General features: G+C 51.7%; 1 protein-coding gene across 1 annotated transcript in view; it reads left to right on the forward strand.

Moving 5' to 3' along the window:
• FAM135B (family with sequence similarity 135 member B) overlaps positions 1-12,943 on the forward strand; it is a 173,432-nt gene that overhangs the window by 92,283 nt on the left and 68,206 nt on the right. Inside the window, exons 5-6 of the mRNA XM_028105680.1 lie at positions 1,646-1,819; positions 6,559-6,685. Coding sequence (XP_027961481.1) covers positions 1,646-1,819; positions 6,559-6,685 — 301 coding nt within the window. The remainder of the gene's footprint in view (positions 1-1,645; positions 1,820-6,558; positions 6,686-12,943) is intronic.

Here is a 12,943-nt window from a genome sequence, read left to right on the forward strand (position 1 = left end):
CATTCGGTTTTCTCTTGTGACTTTGAACAAGTCAGTTAACTCATGCTAGCTTTACTTCCTTGTCTGTAAATGGAATAATACTAGGAAAGACCTCATATGATTGTCTTACGGATTAAGGGAAAAAGCACTGGATCCAGTTCATAGTAAGGCCTCAGTAAATTATTTTCAGAATTAAAATGACTATAAATGTTAGTGACTTTCTGAGGCTCAGGAGGTATACTCCTAGCCCCTTCCCCATCAGGCTTCTCCTGGGGAAGAGAGGAGGCCCTGTTTGTGGTCTGTTTGTGGAGTCACACTGGGCTGCAATGACTTATATGCTTGGCTTTCATTTGCACACAAGGATTGCAGGAAGCAGAGCCCGTTGGGCTGGGTCTTGGGAATTTGCTCACTTTGCTCTCTCTGTGTCTCATTCCCCCATCTATGGAGGAAGGAGCAGTTTGTCCTCTGTTTTCTGAGGGAAGATGCCCCACCCCGGCTACCCAAGTGCTCTGATTCAGAGAAACTTGGAACACCTGAGTGATTGATTTCCAGAGCTTGAGATTAGCACTGGAGGAGTTTTATTTAGAGAAGAATCAACCCTATTTTTATCACCAGAGGCTCTGTTGGACCTTGCCTACCAGCCAGTTCATCTCTTGGGAATCAGACATGCGCCAATGACAAAATACTAGAACAAAGGTAGAGGAATCCTTGATGAAAGTGGTCAGACTAGGGGCACCTGGGTGGCTCAGTCGTTAAGCGTCTGCCTTCAGCTCAGGTCATGATCCCAGGGTCCTGTGATCGAGCCCCACATCAGGCTCTCTGCTCGGCGGGGAGTCTGCTTCTCCCTCTCCCTCTGCCTGCCGCTCTGCCTACCTGTGCTCTCTCTCTCTCTCTCTGTCAAATAAATAAATAAAATCTTAAAAAAAAAAAAAAAAGAAAGTGGTCAGACTATTTAACCAATATGCTTCGGGACTCATTTGTTCATTTGGTCAGACAGTTATTCTTTTTAATAAAGCAAACATTGGGGCAGCTTCTATAGTATGCCAGATAAGATGTTAGATGTTGGGGATAGAACTGTGAATTAGTCACATTTCTTGGCCTTAGGAGGTAGAGATGTAGTAGAGAGCGAAGACCTACAAAGGAAGTGCTTTCCTGCATGTGGGGGGAGGGAGAGGAACAGTGGGGGAGGGAGAAGGGCAGTGGGGGGGAGGGAGCAGGGCAGTGGGAGAGGGCGAGGGGCAGTGGGGGGAGGGCGAGGAGCAGGTGGGGGGGCGAGGAGCAGTGGGGGGGCGGGAGAGGAGCAGTGGGGGAGGGAGCCCAGGAGGGCTTCAGTGTTGAGATGAGCCCTGAAAAGGGTCCGAGTGTGTCTCCCTCACTGGCCTGACCGGGGGGCTTGGTGCCCATGGCCACAGCGCCTGAGTCCCGGGGGGCTGCCGAGAAGTAGCTGTGAGATGCCTCCTGACTTCATTTTCTTCTTGGACACGGAGTTTCTTCGTCTGCCAATCATGGGAGAAATGATTTCTACCAGACAGGGTGATTGTAGGGATTGAATGAGACGCTGTGCGCATGGTGGTTGTCCTGGGGTGAGGCTCTCACACAGACCTGCCTGGGTGACAGCAGGGATGGCCTGCCATCACTCACGGGCACTCACTCACTTGCCTTCCAGGCTGCAGGACGTGGCGGGGGCCCCCCTGATCAGCAGCCGCATGCTTGGCCTACACTTCCACCCCCGGAGAGGTCTGCATCACCAGGTCCCCGTCATGTTTGACTATTTCCACCTGTCAGTCATCTCGGTGACGGTCCACGCCGCCCTGGTGGCTCTGCAGCAGCCCTTGATCAGGTAGGAGGCGATGCCTACGATCCTGGAGGTACGGGGGCACTGCTCTGGGTTTCTTGGTATGCTCTGTCCCCGGCACAGCTGAGGAGCATGGGGCTGGCCGGGATTGATGGGAGCAGACCAGAGGAGCGTCTCCCAGGCTGACCGTTGAGGCTCTGGGCCTCCCTCGGGAGCAGGGGGGAGGTGGGCGGGGACGTGGAGGGAGGCATCAGGAGTCAGGAGTGCACAGGCAGGGACCCAGGGGCTGAAAACCTGCCAACAGTGGCTCAGACCTGGCCACGCTAGAGACGGATCCAACCTGGGCCCCATGCCAGGCTTTGTTTTTTCTAACGGTGCCTTATCTGAGAAGTCCCTGCATGTCCCTGAGACACACAGTCTTCATCTCTAAACCAGGAGCACTCATGTGGCCATGCACAGAAGATTTTAGTGACTCTCAGATGAGGATGTGGCCAGGCCTGGGGCAGGGGCTCTGTCTTCTGCCCTCTCCCAGCTTGCTGTTTGTTCCAAAGCAGGACCCCATGTGTGGCCCTGTGTTCTCCACATCAGTGAAACCCCACGAAGTGCTGAGGTTTCATGAATGCCACAAATGGAAAAACAGAGCTGGTACACTGTGTTTTGTGCCTGGCATGGCCAGACATATGCCAGGTCAGTTCGAAACCTTGCCCATGTATGTGGGCATGAGTTGCTCAGGTGTGCAAAGGGACATTCAGAGAGAGAATCTTCCAGCCTAGAGTCTCAGGATGGAGCTAACTTCCCAGTGTTCCTTTTCAGGACAGCTTCTCAGTGTGGGGAGTTAAAGTGCCTGTGGGAGAGACTCTGGTCCCCACGGTTTATTGTTGGGTAAGGCCCAGGCTCTGATGGGCTGCCGGGGTCAGCGAGTAGGGAAGGAGGAACCTGGATCCTGACCAGGTGGTGTGGCCAGGAAATGCTGTTCCTGGAGGCCTTCACTCAGTCCCTGGGCTCCTCAGCTGAGCTCCATCTGGGCTGTGCTTGCTGATGGGGCTAATTCAGACACTGACCTTGAATGGCAGACAGGATGCCTATGTATCAAATCAACCATAATCCTCAAACTGAGAAGTGTTGCCCAGAGATAAAGTCTCAGTGGGCTAAAGAGCATAGTTTCTGAGAGAAAAGGGGGCACTGCGTAGGGCGGGCCTTGGGCAGCATTGGGTTTTGACCTGGGGAGAGCCCATGGGGGGTTAGCTAAGGGCCCAAGAATGGAGCCAGGGGCACTGGGGGTGGAGGGAGCTGGCATCATGGGCTGTGTGCACTCTGCTGGCGAGTGTGGACATTCTCCTGCCCATCGAGGATTGGGATCCTCCATGGAAACTGGACCTCTGTAAGGGAGACCACGGGACTAGTCGTGGTTCTTTCTCAACGGTTGTACTGAGGGCCTGCTGTCCCGGGAACGGTGTTAGGACACACACAGTATACTAAGGAGACATCGCCATAGACTTTTCCCTCCAGGAGTGCAGAGCGGGATGGAGGGAGCCCGCCTGCACTGATGGCATTGTCATATGGCAGAGGCTGCGCAGTTTGACAGAAACATTGCAGAATCAAAGGAAAGCAGACCTGAATTTGGGAAATTGCAGGAGACGTAGAGTCCAGACAGCAGCAGAGGGTATGATGATCCTTCAGAGGATACCGCGTGGCTCTGAGCTCACTCCAAGGCTTGGTGATGAGTGGCCTTGGCACAGACATGAGGACATAGTCTGTCTGCTGTCAGGGACGCAGGGCAGTTGGCCAGTGTCCTGTGAGTGGCCGGCTCTCCACCGCTGAAAGTGAGCCAATAGCCCTGCTGGGAAAAGCAGAGCTCCCTGCAGGCGGTTCTGGGTCCCTGAGACGGAGCTCTTGTACCTCGGCTGCATCAGGCCCATCCTGATGTCTAGCACTGCCAGGTAATTTCTGGGGGTCCTTGGAGAGGTATCTAACTTCTCTAGACATCAGTTTCAACATTGAAATAGGGAAGGGAGGGAGGGAGGGAGGGAGGGAGGAAGAAGGAAGGAAGGAAGGAAGGAAGGAAGGAAGGAAGGAAGGAAGGAAGGAAGGAGGGAAGGAAGGAAGGAAGGAACTTAAGAAATGAGCAGTGAGACTCACCCAGCAGAGACGACAGGGGTACAATGAGATGAAGTGCACATTCTGTGTCACACATGGTGCACACGTGCTCCTTTAGTGGTGGGTGTCCTAAGCTTTAGCCATTTCGGGAAAGGCCAAGCCAGGAAGCTCTGGGATGAACAGATCAGATCTGGGACCCTAAAAGGCTTGGAGCCTGGCAGGGCAGAGACGTATTTAAGTATATAACCCTAGTTCAGTGGTGCAAACCATCCTGGGAGCATGATGTAGGATGCGGTCAAAGTGTGGGCTCTGGGGTGTGAGGGATCTGGGTTCTGTTCTGAGCCTCCTGCCGATTAAGCTTGTTAGCTCAAGCAGGTGACTTCAGCTCCCTGGGCTTCTGAGTCCGTGCATGCCGGGAGGTTATTAGGAGGATTAAATGAGATAGTACGCAGAGAACCCTTGGCTCTGCATTCAATGGATTAGTATCTTTGCATTGCCTGCCATGTCACAGGCCCTGCTCTCAGCCTCCTGGCTAGCACCTCACAAGCACGTACTGAATTGAGGAAATTTCAAGCTTGGGGAAGAAGTAGTTCTGCTCAGGGGAAACCAGGACGGGCTTTAGAAAGGAAACAGGCTTTGAGCTGGACCCAGCTGGATAAGAGATTGTGACAGTGAGATATAAATTGGGGAGGGTAAATGTCACATTTAACAGTATAACTAATGGCATGTTACAGAACTGAGAATCTGTTTACTGTCTAAGAAGGAGGCATGGGAGATGTTCAGCACGAGCATCACTTGATTAGACCCGTTTTGTGAAGAGCCCTCCCGTGGCCAGAATGGGCTGGGCTGGAAGTGACGTCAGGGTAGAGGTAGGAGGACCAGCTAGGGTCCCGTTAGGAGATTAAGTAAGTGTTCACACTGAGAAGCAGGTGTCACTCCTCTTGCTACCGGGAGCGCTGATACTATCTGACGAGGATTTGGGATCTGGAAACTCCTCGTAGAAAATGTAACCTTCTGATGGAAAGAGCTCCTTGCAAATCAGATGCAGCAGAGAGGAGCATGAATAGACATCCAGCGTCAGAGCCTGGCTTCTCCCGGGATGGGGGTAAAAATAGAACTGTCTTCTGTTCTCTGGATTTTACAGGAAGGATTTCTATTAGTTAGCTCACAGTGGCTGGGAACAGAGGGAACCCTTTAAAATGATGGGAAATACCTGTCAAACAGCGCGAGCTCTAGTTCTTCCAGAAAAGTGAGTTTCACATCATCAGTTAAATCCAATCGGTAAGAAGCAGGTGTGAAACTAAAATTTAACCTCAAAAGACCTTCCGCCTTTCCTGAAACACCCTGAAGAAGAGAATCTGACTTTTCATCCTTAAATGGGGAGAGATGGATTTCACGTGAGGGATTCAGATCCACTGCAGAAGCCCATCAAGCCCACCGTAAAGTAAAATAACCAGTCACTCCCGTTATGCATTGGTAATCTGTCCCCAAATGTGTCCTGAGCATCGCTACTCACGCACACATTCTGTTTCCCTGCAATGTTCCTTTCATCCGTTTGTAGCTAAACTGTACACTTGCTGAAATTGCAGTTCCAAGCAAATCAGAGTAGTGATTACATTACACTCGATTATATTTGTGGTGTTATCAACAATAGCAATACAAAGACAGTAATGGTTTTGTGAGATTTTATTGTATTTGTGGTATTATTGACAACGGCTAGAGCATTCATGGAATCATTACTTTTTGCCTGACCCCGTACTTACAGCCGTGTTGGGCTGATCTCATGGAATCCTCAGAGCCTCTGGGGAAAGTGCTGGGACCCACCCTTCCCACGTGTCAGCCTTTCAGAGGCACCCAGAGGCTAAAAATGTACCCATGTCACAGAGCTTATGGGTGCTGCCGCTGGGCTCGGAGCCGGGGCAGACCGGCCTCTAACCGCTGGGCCCTTCTCCATGAGGATCACCCCTAACAACGTTCTGAGTTTGCCTTCATCCTGTTACATCTGCCTCCCTCCCTAGACCAAAAGTCTTTGCAGGAGAGGGTCATGCCTGCGTCCTCTGGCCCCCAGCCACCTAACACTCTCCCTGCTATGTGGCTTGCACCTAGTACATATTTGCATAAATGAATTAAACAAATATGATAGGAGCTTTACTTCCCTCTCAGGATTTTAAGCAGTCACGTGGGACACTTGGACTAAATCATTCCGGGATTGTTTCTTGAGCACCTGCCCTGGAGGGGGCTATGGTTGCACCTTCTACAGAAGAACAAACAGAGGCTTGGGCGGGGGGCAGGGTTGAAGGAGCACACCCTGGATTGTGCCCTGAAGGAAGTGGAAGCAGGGTCCAGACCGAGGTGGATGGAGGCCCCGCCCTTCTGGCCTGGAGCCTGTCAGAACTGCCCCTCCAGTCCCATGGCCTTGGAGCTCTGCCTCAGTGTCTCTCGGCAGGCACGTGGTTGGCCTTTAGGGGCATTTCTTTCGTTCACAGAATAGGATGTGTGCCATTTTGCCTTCCAGGATCTCATGCCAGTTGCACCACCTCGTCGGGCCGGCATCCTGGGTGGGGGGCAAACTACTTCTAGATGACTTATCTTGCAGCACCCCACTAACAGCCCCGAGGGGCTGAGCTCATGATGCCATCACTTTCTTCACACTGTTTGTTTCCTTCTTCAATCCCCCTGCCTTTCAGTTTTACCCGTCCGGGAAGAGGCTCCTGGCTTGGTAAAGGTGGGCCAGACACGGGACCAGAACAATCCAGCCTCTCTCTGGAAAACCTGGTCTTCGGAGCTGGATACTGCAAGCCGACTTCCTCGGAGGTATGGTCTGCACGGGACGTGGCCCCAAGGCCGCCCTCGGTTTTGCAGGGTGTGTGTGTCCCTTCCTCTCACCTGTCTGTCCGTCCCTGCCTTTCTGTCAAACATATTCCTAATGCCAGGCGCTGGAGTAGACGCTGGCCCCGGGGTCCTCATACACGTCTCTTCTGGGTGGTCCCCTGTCAGGGCGTGTTGTGAGGGGCTTCCCCTGGACCACGTGGAAACCTGGAAAGCCCCTTGGCCTTGAACTGTTTTCAAAACTTGGCTCCGTCCCTCACTTGCTCACTTTTCTGAGTCTCAGTTTGCCCCCCTGAAGGGTGAGGTCATGAAAGCGTGATCCTCTTCCGGGGTGGCGTGTGTAGCCATTGCTATAATGAATGTAAAGTTCCTAGCCCAGTGCTGGTACTCAGCGGGTGCTCGGTAACTATGCGTACCCTGACCTTTCCCTTGTTCTCTCTTCTCCATCAGCACCCGTCCTTACCACTCTGTGAGGTGCATGTCTTTGGCCACACTCAGCATCACTCTGCCCATATCTCTCCTGAGCCGACAAAGGATTATTTTTATCAGGGACCTGCTCAGAAATAACCAGCCTGCATTAGTCTAGCTTCTCCAGAGAAGCAGAACCAACAAGAGATAGATAGATGGAGGAACAGATCATAGTATTTCCAACTAGCATTGACATATTTATGTGCATGCAATATATATATAGAGGTGGGGGGAGATCTTTTGAAAAGAATTGGCTCACATGATGATGGAGGAGGCTGAGAAGTCCCAAGCCCTGTCCCCTGCCGGCTGGGGACCCAGGAGAGTTGAGCCGGTGGTGGGGTTCCAGTCTGAGCTCGAGTGTGCAGGCAGGAGAACACTGGTGTCCCAGCCGGAAGGCAGTCAGAGAGAGGACATTCTCTCACTCAGACTCCTAGCTGGTCAGCTGATGCCCACCCACATCGGGAGGGCCACTCCGCACTCAGCCTGTCCACCTGCTGCCCCAAAAGAGGCGCTGCCCTGTCCTGTGCAGCCCTGTTCCCTGCTCACGGCATCCAGCATAGTGGGTTCTGCACTCTGCTGGCTCTCCTGTGATGTCAGCATTCCCAGCCTGCACCCCAGCCAGGAGGCCTGGCTGCAGAAGCTGCCTTCAGTCATGTGTCCATCTGGTTCAAGCCTCTGTGTCATGTTCTTCTGTGAGGAGCTGAGGAGAGAGCTGCCGACCCTCCTGCAGGACAGGGGACCCAGACCCAGGACAGGGCTCTGTGCCCAGAAGGAGCAGACGTTAAAGCCAAATAGAACTTTCTTGAAGGTAGACTCCAGTGACCTATAGATGTAGGACCTCAGGCAGCCACTGAGTCTCTAGGAACCATGTCCTTAGCGTTGACACTGGACCCAGCAGATAGTAACAAGGGAGTGGAAAGCAGAGGACCAGCCAGCCCGGGGCCGGGGGTGGGTTGGTGACGTATCTGCATTACCTCATGCACAGGGATGGCTTCAGGGCTCGGACATGGGATTGGAAAGGAGTGGACAGCAGGGACTCCCAGCTCCCTCTTCATCCCCACGGCCACACAATGACTGTGCATCATTAGTGGATCCCACCTGCTTCCCTGGACCAGCCCTGACCCCCCGCTGCAGGCCCAGCCTGGCTCCAGACTCCCCGTGGGCGGACTGAAACCTTCGTTGTGACCTCATCACATCTCCACTACTCCCTCAGCTGGGTCTTCCTCCTCACTCCCTGCACGTGCTGGCCCCAGAGCCTCCCCAGGAGATCTACCTGAAAATCTCCAGCTTGGACCATTTTCCATGTAATGTGGCATAGGACATTAGGGAGTATCAGAGGTCCTAGATGAATTCAAAGCATTTTTGACACATATTCCAAGATGGGGCTTTTGCTGGGTCCACAGGAGCCTATGAGGATGATTATGATACAGTGTCTGCCATCTGATGCCTTGTTCAGCTGCCACCACCTCTGAGAAGTGGTGGTGGCACTCTCTGATTTCCTAGCCTTCATTCTGTCTCAGTGTGGATCCATGTGGCTGGGGATAGAGGCCAGCTCACTCAGCATCCCATTCCCAGCCCCAGCAATGTGCAGGTCTGCCCTTGGAGACTGTTCAGAGCCCTAGACTTGGGGCACCCTCGGGCAGGGCACACTGACTCTGTGGCATCTGAGAGGCTGAGCATGACCCCGCCAGGTCCCTGCCCTTGAGGCGGTGTGACATGGGAGAGAGAAGATTATGGTCTCAGACACCTGATGTGCCCCTCAGGGCCCTGTGACTTGGCGGAGTTTGATTCACCCTTGGAAACTCAATTTCTCAAAGTGAGAATGGGGTAATACCTGCTTTTAGAAAGGATCTCAAGAGTTAATATATATAAAGACAGTACAAAAATAGACCCATAGCAGGCACATGATACAGTATAGCCCCCCCCCATTTCTTTTCTTGGCTATTTTTGGGGATGTGTGTCAAAGAAGACATCCCTGTCTTTTACAAGAGTCAGATAAAATAGCTTATTTGTGGGTGCTCAGCAGTGAACTTGCTCATGGAGCTTAGCTCAATGGGTTATTTTCAGGACCTGATTCTTTTCCTGTGTATTTTCCACTTGGGTCCCATCCAATTATGGCGCGCTCAGTGCTGTGCACCCACCCCATGCCTTCCCACCAGGCAAGGGCTGCCGAACAGAGAATAAAATCCACTCCCCCTTCCTCCCCTAGGAGCTGTGCATCCAAATCCCCAAGAAGCCCAGTGCATTAGCAAATAACATGGGGATCCACACAGACTGCAGCATCAGCTGGAAGGATTAGACACCAGGTGTTCCCTTCAAAATAAGCCTTTCTGTGCAAAGACATTTGCAGAAACTAGAGTTCAGCAGCAAAAGGTGCTGACCGCATGAAAAATCGTGGGAGGCCAGGGTCCCTTTCTCATCAGCCGGGCCCCTCCCTCCCTGTGTGCAGCCCCACTCTTTCCTGCTGCACCCAGGCGGCTGGAGCCTCAGATTTAGAGTTGGAGCTCGCATCCCCTCCCCATTGCAAGCCAGCAGCTTTGCCCTACGGGAATTATTTTCCCCTCTCTGATTTTCGGCTTATCTGTCAAAAAGGGACACTAATGCCTGCCTTGCAGGGTTGCTGAGAAGATTAAATGAAATAAGCATATTAAAGCCTGGAGTGTAGAGCCTGGAACAAAGTGCTCGGTAAAACCCTCTGTTGGATTATTTTTCTTTTCTTTTTTTCGGATTATTTTTCTTTTAGTTTACTCACATAATTAAATTGAATGTTACTCCAAAAGCCCCCATGTGGTCTTGTGGGTAGGGCATTGAAGGAAGGGTCTTAGGTGTGGTTTTGTTCTTGGTTTTCAGCACTAGCCTGCTGTGTGACCTTGGGTCAGACATTTGCCCTCTGTGGGTCTCAGTTTCCCCGTGTGTATAAAGAGGATTGGATGAGATCGTGCTGGGGCCTCCCCTCAGTCCTTCTCTGCTATTTTCCCTGTGATATCCCCGTCACTGCCTGATGCAACCAGGGGCATTTGATACATGCTTGATTTATTAGTCCAGATTCTCCAGAGAAACAGAACCAGGAGGATGTGTGTATGTATACACAGACACACTCACACGCACACAGATATATTCTAAGGGATTGTTTTGTGTGATTATGGAGGCTGGCAAGTCCAAAATCATCAGGTTAGTCCAGCAGGCTGGAGACCCAAGCACCAGTTGCAGTTCGAGCCCAGAGGCAGTCTGACCCAATGACCAGATGCTTTCTTCTTGGTGGCGGGAGGGGGGGGCGGTCAGTCTCTCTATGAAGATCTTCAGCTGATTGGGTGAGGCCCACCCACATTATGGAGGATAATCTGCTTTCCTCAGAGTCTGATGATTTAAATGCTAATCTCTTCTAAAACATAACTTTACTAAACACCTAGAATAGTGCTTGACTGAGGAGCTGGGTATTGTGGCCTGGCAAAATGGACACATGAAATCTGCTATCACACTTAGTGAATGTTCAGGTTCTGGCAAGCTCTCATTGAAGCTCAGGAATCCAAATCCAAATCCAAATCCAAATAATCCCTTTTTCCCTCCAGGTACAGCCCCTGGGCTGCGCCCCCCACCCCCCCAGCATCACTGAAATCCTAGCATTGTTCCACTCCCTGGGGGCAGGATGGCAGCGCCTGGTGGAGAAGCACAGGCTTTAGGACTCTCTGTCCTCAGAGCTCAGCCTCCATGGGCAGGGACATGACTGCGCCATGTGTTCATCTGCATCGGTCATGTTTTTAGCCCCTACTATGTGCTAGCACCTATGTGCTGCAGGGCTAACACAAATGCGCCTCGGTCTCTCCCTCAGTGGGTCCTGGGGCCTAGTGAACCAGACAAAGCAGTAATTGAAGGTTTAAAATTCTGCGCTAGTATGTAAAGTGAGACGCCAGTCATTTTACATCGAATGTTTGAACACCTGCTCTGTTAAGCCCTGGATGCACAAGGGCTCCATATATCTCCTCGACCTTGTATTTCCTTTTACAGTTGAGGAACCTGGGACAGAGGTTAAGTTCTAGCTCTGCAGTCACACAGCTGGGCAGCCTCTTGCCCTCTCTCCACCTGGTCTTTAGCCATAAGGAGGTTAATGGTTAAGCAAAGAAGGGGCAGGGACTCCCACTCTGCAAGGCTGGGCATGGTTCTGCTTTGTCTGCCTCCGTGTGCAGGGCGCAGCACATGTGCTCGGGAGGCCTTTGTTGAAGGAACAGGTCAGAAACTGTGGAATCTGAGAACATCTGAATACGAGAGAACCAACGCCCCTGCAAGTAGACTTAGATATTTCACTTTCCAGTTGATGTGTTCTAGCAGGCAGTGTGAGCCTCCCAGATCCTTGCCTCACCCGTGGAAATCACAGAAGCCGTGCAGAGCAGATGAATGTGTCTGAGATGAATGTATCGGCCACCAAGGTGAAACCCCTCCATCCTCAGCATGACTTAGGACATGCTTTCCAGACCCAGGAGCATGTCATTGAGAGAATATTCTAGATTGCGGCTCTGGAGCCACTTCCCCTTTAAGTCGGATTACAGAGAATTGTAAAACAGCATCGTCCTGGAAGAGAGTAATGCCCCCACAGCACAGGTACATGGAGTGCTGAGCTTTACATAGACTTCCATGTTGAGCTTCGTGTCGTGATGGCCCCTCACTGAAGGCAGGCACGTGTCTGGTGGGACAGGGTGGGGATGGAAACTGAGGCACGGAGCTGCCTTCCAGACAGACATCTCCCACCTTCTAGGCATGCTCCTTTTTTACCTCTTTGCCTCCATTTTTATTGGCGTCTTTGTAATTTACTCTTGCTTTAAATCTACCCTTGCTTGTTATTGTCAACACCCTCGTATTCCTTTCACGAGGACCCAGAGTCCCATAGTTAAGGCTGAGACAAGCATTACTGCTATGTGAACACATCACTAGATTACCTCTGGCGTGTGATGTCTCCGTGAGCAGAGATGCTGCCATTGGTCTATTCACTCATCTGATATTCATCAAGCACCTACTCTGTCCAGGGACGGGACAAGGAGTTGGCGACACAGCGCTCATGGGAATGGCAGCCTCAGCCCCCACCTGGTGGGCATCTTCATTTCTGTAACCCTCGGTGCCCATTCGAGTTGCTGACACACTGCAGGTGCTCACTCAGTGTTGGAGGTACAGATGAAGGGAGATGGCGTAGCATTAGGTTCTCGATCCTGTGTGAGGGGTGACCACTGCCGACTTAGCCCTAAGACACAGTAGACCCAGGACCCAGTGACTACAGTACTTTGGGGACTGATGGAATGTTTTAATATCTTGTAAAATCAAAAAGTGTGTGTGACTAGCTAGCTAGCTAGATGATAGGAAATTATATCAATGCAGTCATGAAAATAGAATTTTAAATATATTTTCTAACAGATGAAAAGTGCCTGGGGACCACAAAAGGATAATTCGACTTTGGGAACAATTAGGATTAGTCCCCATTTTTACTTCCTGCTGACTGACATAAGGAAGCAGAGCCCAGTACACCCAGATGGCTTCCCTGCGGTGGGCAGGTGCGCACCTAGAACTCCACTCTCTCTATTCGGCCCCATGCTTTGCTGCAGCTCATTTCTCCAGCGGGACGCCTGCTCGGGGAGTGTGCTGCATAAGCTTCAGCGTGGGGGCCGGTAGCTGAGTGTGGAGGAACAGCTGTTTGAAATCTGGGAGCAACATGCTCTAAGGTTCACTACCTGGGGAAGAATCAGAAGTCATCAGGAAAACACAATAGTTATTTAACGAAAAACCCGTTTT

The sequence above is a fragment of the Eumetopias jubatus genome, unplaced genomic scaffold, assembly GCF_037043125.1.
Source record: "Eumetopias jubatus isolate StellerSeaLion01/CBP00866 unplaced genomic scaffold, mEumJub1_p1.0 scaffold_4, whole genome shotgun sequence".
In the NCBI taxonomy this organism is placed as follows: domain Eukaryota; kingdom Metazoa; phylum Chordata; class Mammalia; order Carnivora; family Otariidae; genus Eumetopias; species Eumetopias jubatus.